Consider the following 8026-nt stretch of genomic DNA (forward strand, 5'->3'; position numbering starts at 1 on the left):
CATAGTCTTCATATATTTTATAATTCCATTATAATTCTGTTATCCTCTTTCAGTTTTGTATTCTGTAAATTGTGTAAACACAACATCCATTGCACGTTGTCTGTCTTGGGAGAGAGATCCCTCCTCTGTTGTTTTCCCTGAGGTTTCTTCCTATTTTTTCTCCTGTTAAAGGTTTTTTTAGGGAGTTATTCCTTATCTGATGCAGGGGTCTAAGGATAGGATGTTGTGTTGCTGTAAAGTCCACTGAGGCAAATTTGTTATTTGTGATTTTGGGCTATACAAATAAAATTGACTTTACTTGACTTGTGCCATTGGCGCTATGCCAGACTCAGGAAAAGAGTCTTTGAAGACCCAGGCCCAAACAAAACTCCTGGTCTACAGAGCTGTTGTTCTCCCCACCCTGCTGTATGGAGCAGAGTCATGGACCACCTACAGTAGTCACCTGAGAGTCCTGGAACAATACTACCAAAGATCCTTACAAAAGATCCTGAGGATCAGCTGGAAGGACAGATGCACCAACATCAGCATTCTGAAAGAAGCCAACATGACTAGCATCACCACCACAATAATGCAGCACCAACTCCGATGGGGAGGCCATGTCATCCCCATGTCCAACACACGTCTCCCCAAACAGATCCTGTACTGCCAGCTGAAGGAAGGTCAGCGAGCTCCCGGTGGAGCTCCCAGCGGGCAAAAGAAACATTTCAAGGACAATATTAAGACCGGTCTAAAGAAATTCAACATCACATCGAGCAACTGGTAACACGTTGCACTGGATAGGGCGCTCCTGGAAGAAATCCGTGCAGAAGGAGCTGCACGTCATGAAATGGAGCTCCACTGTGCTGCAAAGAAAAAGAGACAGCACCGCAAGGAGAGAGAGGAAAAAGGCTGAAACCACCACCACTTTCCCCTATCTACACTGCACCAAAGTATGTGGATCACGGCTCGACCTCTACAGCCATCTGAAGACCCATAAGTAGACAACCGAACGGAGAGGACAGTCATACTCGCTTCGAATGACTACCAATGATGAGTGTGTGTGTGTGTTTGTCTGCGCGTGCGTGTGTGTGTGTGTGTGTGTGTATAAAATAAAAAAACACATCGATATGACTACATATTTGTCCATATGTACATGTACATATGTGTCTGTGTGTACTACAAACACACATGATCTACAGGGAGCACTGACAATGCAAAAAGTGCACATTCATTATTACATTTACTTTCCTTCCTTAAATCATATACAGTATACACACACTATCTGAAGTAGCATTGATTTTAAGGGATTTATGTTATTTCTTAAACTGTCAAGTGGTCCTTTTTCCATTCCCTCTGTGTGCATGTGCGTGCCTGTGTGTGTGTGTGTGTGTGTGTGTGTGTGTGTGTGTGTGTGTGTGTGTGTGTGTGTGTACCAGGCGGTGGCAGCCTATTTGCCATCCACGGAGACTGCGAGGCCTACGACACCAGGACGGACCGCTGGCACATGGTGGCGTCCATGTCCACTCGGCGGGCGCGGGTGGGTGTGGCAGCCATTGGTAACAGGCTCTATGCAGTAGGAGGGTGAGTGATGAGCACCATCAGGCTGACCTACTATGAGTGAGCCTCAGCTGGTACACCATCGAATCGCCACAACTCTCAATATCATGTGAATTGAAGATGGTTATCAAGTGAACCATCTCCAGATTGGTTTATTTGTTCACAGTTCCTTTAAAAAAACTCTTCCCCCCTTTTTTTCCATTACATATTTGCATACAATTATCATTTTCAAACTTACTCCACACGTAGTTATCTCCTTAGGACCCCCCCCCCCCATTCCCGTACTTTCCAATCTCTTTTTAGTATATTCTACCTCGGGTTCAAAATATGGAATCCTCTGCCTTTTCTATTTTTTTAATTTGTCTTCGCAGTAGTTTAAAAGAGCCCTGAAATCATTTCTAAGTAACCAATAAGCTGGGTCCAACCAATATTTTCCTTTGTCATGTAAGTCTAAAGGCCTATTATGAATATCGCTTGTTTTTATATATTTGTGTTTATTTTCTCCTTTATCTTTCTTGTCTTATGAAAACTCTAAGCCATATCACATGAGTGTATGTTCGTAGTCTGTTAATGATAGTGTTTGTGTATACTTGAATGTATCATGATCAGTGTTTTTAGTGTGTGTGTGTGTGTCTTGTGACTATGACTGATTCATTGTACTTGTGTAACATGGGTTTTTATGGGATGCATTGTTGTCGGGTGCTGTGCTGAACCGTGTCTCCATCTTTTGCTATGTCTGGAATTATTGATAGATACATACAAATCGTGCATACCGCATTGCTGTAATTGTTTCCTGTAGCGTGCTGACTGGAGAATGCCCCTTTTTAAGCCCCTCTAGGGTTTTTAGGCAATTTTCCTTCACATTCTATTTCCAATTATATGTTGTATCTTTTTGTTTTACTTTTTATAGTATGTGTAAATAAAGAAACAATTCTCTGTGACAATATAAAGAGATTGCTCTGGCAGGAAGAACTGCAGATCATTTGTATTGGATATGATTAGTGATTGTTTAAACTTGTCTTCTAAGATGGAGTTGCTCCCTCCTTGTGTGCAGTATAAAGCAGTTTTTGAATTTTTATTTCTTTACATTTTTTTATATAGTATGCAGAGTCACAGAGAGAAAAGGATTTTGGTAGCTTTTCTTTTAAAGTTTGTAATGCTTTGCTGCTATTCTCATGTGCACTGTGTATTCATTAAAAAGTCATGAGACGATGCAGCCTACTGTCAAGTTAACCTCAACTCAAACAGTCCACTTCCCTGTAGGTACGATGGCACCTCAGACCTGGCAACTGTAGAGTCCTACGACCCTGTCACAAACGCCTGGCAACCTGAGGTTTCCATGGGGACACGGCGTAGCTGTCTTGGTGTTGCTGTGCTTCATGGCTTACTGTACGCAGCTGGTGGTTATGATGGAGCCTCGTGTCTCAATAGGTACAGACGGACTGGAATCTAAACATTATGGCACTTGTGAGATTAGTTTAGATGGCACCAGTGTTTTAGACAATGACAGATTTACATCATATTAATAATTCAGAGTCTTTAAGCCTTATTTTCTTGCATCAATCAAATTTAATTTATAAATCGCATTTTGTACTCTTTGAAAATCCAGTGCACTTTACATGAGAAAAAGTTAAAAGTGGGTAAAAAAGACAAGCTTTTCTTCTTTCTCCTCTTACAGTGCAGAGCGTTATGACCCTCTGACAAGTACGTGGACTTCCATCGCTGCCATGAGCACCCGCAGGAGATATGTACGAGTCGCCACTCTGGGTAGGAAGTGGATCAAGCCCAACACAACATGCCATGGCTTTCTTGTAACACTATTAGCTGTAGGCTATGTGCATAGCCTTCATTGTCTTCATTTTATTGTGGTATATAATTTGACAGGATGGAGCTGGCAGCCCAACCTTGCACTGTTGTAATATTGACGTAATCTTTCACAATGATCTCAGTGTTCACTCCCTTTTCTCCACCAGATGGTAATTTGTATGCAGTGGGAGGTTATGACAGCTCCTCGCACCTTGCAACTGTGGAAAAATATGACCCCCAGGTAAACGCTGCTCTTAAATGTATCATCGAAATACATAACTCACCCGTTGACTGTGTAAGATCGATGATATATGCAAAACAATACCATTCCGGGGCGTCCAGGTAGCATGGCGGTCTATTCCGCTGTCTACCAACACAGGGATCGGCGGTTCGAATCCCCATGTTACCTCCGGCTTGGTCAGGCGCCCCTAAAGACACAACTGGCCGTGTCTGTGGGTGGGAAACCGGATGTGGGTGTGTGTCCAGGTTGCTGTACCAGTGCCTCCTCTGGTCAGTTGGGGTGCCTGTTCAGGGAGGAGGGGGAACTGGGGGGAATAGCGTGATCCTCCCATGTGCCATGTCTCCCTGGTGAAACTCTTCACTGTCAGGTGAAAAGAAGCGGCTGGCGACTCCACATGTATCGGAGGAGGCATGTGGTAGTCTACAGCCCTCCCTGGATCAGCAGAGGGGGTGAAGCAGTAACCGGGACGGCTCGGAAGATTGGGATAATTGGCCAGATACAATTGGGGAGGAAAAGGGGGGGGGATCCAAGAAAACCCCAACAATACCATACCATCACTGGTAAAAGTTTAATGATGCAACTCATGGTCTGTATTGTGATTGGCTGTGCAGAGCAACACATGGACGGCCATTGCAAACATGCTGAGTCGACGCAGCAGTGCCGGGGTGGCTGTGCTGGAGGGTATGCTGTATGTTGCTGGGGGAAATGATGGTACCAGTTGCCTGAACTCAGTGGAGAGGTTCAACCCAAAGACCAACACCTGGGAGGGAGTGGCCCCCATGAACATACGCAGGTCAGTCTGTCAGAGACAAAAAAAAAAAATCCATTGAAATTCACCTTTACAAGTGAATTTCATTTTGGCTTGTAGGAGATAACTGTAATTACTCAATAGGAAGCCCTCATGCAGCTTGTGGAAATAGTACAAATGCAGAAATGACTTTGACTCGAGGAATAATCTTAACTTTGCACTGCAGTGGAGTTTGTGTAGCAAGTAAAAAAAAAAAGAAAGCGCGATTAAATGCTTATGCTTCTTTGCTGCATAAACTTCAAATGACCTTTTTTTATTCCCCAAAATTTGCTTGGGCTTAATGGATGAAGCCTGTGAAGATGGTGGTTAGACAAGCGGGTCTGTAACCCTGAGAGACAGCTTTGTATTGATGCAAGAATGACCTCAGGGACTCAGATTTAAAGAGGTAGAGATCCTGGATCAGTGGATTTGTGGGGATGCCAACAAATTCACTCCTCGCCCTTCCCTGGCTTGTACACACACACACACACACACACACACACACACACACACACACACACACACACACACACACTCGTTTCACTATCCTTATGCGGACCCCTCATTGACTACATTAATTTCCTAGCCCTTAACCCTAACCTTAACCATGCAAACTACACGCCTAACCCTAACCCTTACCCTAACCCTAATTCTAACCGTAACCCTAAAACCAAGTCCTAACCCTAAAGTAGACCCTTTTCTTTGTGAGGACCTCTGAAATGTCCACACAAGGTAGGTGCTCTCAGGTTTTTCTATCCTGATGAGGAGATTTGGACCAGATAAGGATAGCTAAACATGTACACACACACACACACACGTGTATGTGTGTGTGTACATGTCAATAAGAGGGCAGGGGAGCAGGGTAACTCGATAATAGTTGACTTTGCAGCTCCATGAATAAACAAACCATTGTGCTGATCAACTGTGTGGCTGCAAATTCTTTTCTTATCCAGTCATTCAGCAGCTAGTATAAAGCACTGTGTTGTGATACCAAATGTCCGTCTCACTTGTCATCAGGCTTTGAAACGTAAGTATTAAGGATTCCAATGTTAAAGTCGATTACTTGTTATAATGTAGCATGGCATCTTACACCAGAAGCATGCAGCTACTCTGCAGTAATATAATGATAAAGTCTTGCTTAACTGCAGTAATGGCAGTTTGCAGAACATCCAACTTACTCATGTGTCCTTGATCACGACATTGAAATCCTACAAGCTCCGGGATGCTTTAGCTACTGTAATACCTTAACCAATTCCCTTGTCCTACACTGAAGTAGATGTGTTTTTCGTCCTGCTTTTAGTGAAATTCCTAGGAGTAATTTTAAGAAAATTAACAAACTAATGAACTGTAGTTGACCCTGTACTATGGCCTCCTTATGGAAGGACAAGAAAACAAAAAGAAACCTTTCCATTCAAGGATTAATAAAGGATTTCTAGAAAAGTATATTTTATTTAGAGTGATGGTGTCTGACAGGTTTAAAATATTGGCCATGTGCCCACAATTGCATGCTGCGCTTTCCACATTATCTAAGCAAGCCTTAAGAAGTCTGTTTTAACCAGCCAAGCAGCCATGTTCAACTATAGGTCAACTTAAAGTGCTTATGAGGGTTTCACTTGTAAAGCAAACTAAATGAAACTATTTATTGAGCTGTTAGAATTTATCTCTGGTAACATTCACAAGTGTTCCATGTGTTAACATGGGCGATACAAGTTTTCTGCAATCTTCAGGCTCATTGCCTCCGCTGCAGAGAAACAGGTATTGGTGCTGTCTTTCGCTTGATTTGATAGTTCTTCAGCTGGTATCAGTGTTTTAATAGTTCTTTGTTGGTGTTTTTGGCCACATAGGTCAGTAGTTCTCAGCTGTACTTGCTCATTACTGCTGAGAATTCCAGGTATTTTTCTGTTGTTTTTGAATTGTGTTCATCAAGTTTTGCTCTTTGGGTTGTCTGGGTAGCGTAGCGGTCTATTCCTTTGCCGAGGATCGCCGGTTCAAATCCCCGTGTTACCTCCGGCTTGGTCGGGCGTCCCTACAGACACAATTGGCCGTGTCTACAGATGGGAGGCCGGATGTGGGTATGTGTCCTGGTTGCTGCACTAGCGCTTCCTCAGGTCAGTCGGGGCGCCTGTTTGGGGGGGGGGGGGCGTGATCCTCCCACACGCTACGTCCCCCTGGCGAAAATCCTCACTGTCAGGTGAAAAGAAGTGGCTGGCGACTCCACATGTATCGGAGGAGGCATGTGATAGTCTGTGGCCCTCCCCAGATCAACAGAGGGGGTGGAGCAGCCTGGACGGCTCGGAAGAGTGGGGTAATTGGCCGGGTACAATTGGGGAGGGAAAAAAGGGGGGGGGGGTCCAAAAAAGGAAAAAAAGAAGAGATTTGCTCTTTGTCGTTTGATAACTGAAGATGGGTAGATGGTAATTTTCCCAGCCACCCCAATCATTAATAGACTGAATGTTCTAAACTATGGAATATAGTACTGTTTATTTGAACTATTTAGTTGATACACTGAATATAGGCACGTCCCATTATCCTTGGAATTTGGGGTTTGATAAGTTAATGTCCAAGATCTTTCACTATTTTTGAAATTGTACTGCAGCCATTAGACAGTGCATTAACTCAAATAAACCAGGACACAAGAATGGAGACAAAATGTTTCATTAAGAGTCCCTGTGTCATTCATCCTAATCAAACTGCACACAAGGTGATTTTAGTCATTAGTTTTCTCCAAGATAAGCTGGATGAATGTTGGCTAATTATTAAAAAACATCTGGTGTAATTTTTGGTTAGAGTGAAAACCTGCACACTCTTTACTTTCAATGGCACATGGTTTGCTGCACTGTTTTAAGTTGGACCTAAATCTGACTGTTCTCCCATTTTGCTTCTCACCAGGAGCACCCATGACCTGGTCGCTATGGACGGCTGGTTATATGCGGTGGGTGGCAATGACGGTAGCTCCAGTTTAAACTCCATTGAGAAGTACAACCCGCGGAGCAACAAGTGGGTGGCGGCCTCCTGCATGTTCACACGGCGAAGTAGCGTGGGCGTGGCCGTGCTGGAGCTGCTCAACTTCCCGCCACCCTCCTCGCCCACCCTCTCGGTCTCCTCCACCAGCCTTTGACACGGGGTCACCGCCCGGCTAACCTCAGTCCTTGCCCCTGCTTCTGCACCTGCCTCAGTCTCAGCTGCTACAGCCCAGACTGGTTCTGGGAAGAGACGCAACTGCTCTTTTTGAAAGAGAGAGAGAGAGAGAGGGTGTGTGAATGAGATGGGGAGGGGGGGGGGGCTTTGAGAGGAAAAGGACGGGGGAGATACAAGAGGAGGAAGAGACTAGAGGAGGAAATGGTGAGAGAGAGGAGAGAATGGTAAATGGTGAGTTGTGAAAATAAGGTTCTTTTTGTGGTTCATATACAGTGTCCTCAATGATCGCATGCGTCCTTGGTGAAGATTTGTCAAACAGGTTGTAAAAAATATGTGACACAGCGGCGCAGTGGTAAGCATGGTCACCTCACAACAAGAAGGTCCTGGGTTCGAACCCCGGGGTTGTCCAACCTTAGGGGTCATCTCAGGTCGTCCTCTGTGTGGAGTTTGCATGTTCTCCCCATGTCTCCATGGGTTTCCTCAGGGTGCTCCGGTTTCCTCCCACAGTCCAAAGACAA

At 44.5% G+C, this 8026-nt stretch overlaps 1 protein-coding gene across 1 annotated transcript in view; it reads left to right on the forward strand.

Annotated features, from left to right (window-relative positions):
* Positions 1-7498, forward strand: part of klhl17 (kelch-like family member 17) — a 29579-nt gene extending 22081 nt beyond the window's left edge. Inside the window, exons 7-12 of the mRNA XM_056273371.1 lie at positions 1416-1560; positions 2800-2967; positions 3215-3303; positions 3510-3583; positions 4195-4376; positions 7260-7498. Of these exons, the coding sequence (XP_056129346.1) occupies positions 1416-1560; positions 2800-2967; positions 3215-3303; positions 3510-3583; positions 4195-4376; positions 7260-7488 (887 nt within the window). The 3' untranslated portion in view covers positions 7489-7498. The remainder of the gene's footprint in view (positions 1-1415; positions 1561-2799; positions 2968-3214; positions 3304-3509; positions 3584-4194; positions 4377-7259) is intronic.
* The last annotated feature ends 528 nt before the right edge of the window (positions 7499-8026 follow it).

Source organism: Lampris incognitus, chromosome 2, assembly GCF_029633865.1.
Source record: "Lampris incognitus isolate fLamInc1 chromosome 2, fLamInc1.hap2, whole genome shotgun sequence".
Lineage (NCBI taxonomy): Eukaryota > Metazoa > Chordata > Actinopteri > Lampriformes > Lampridae > Lampris > Lampris incognitus.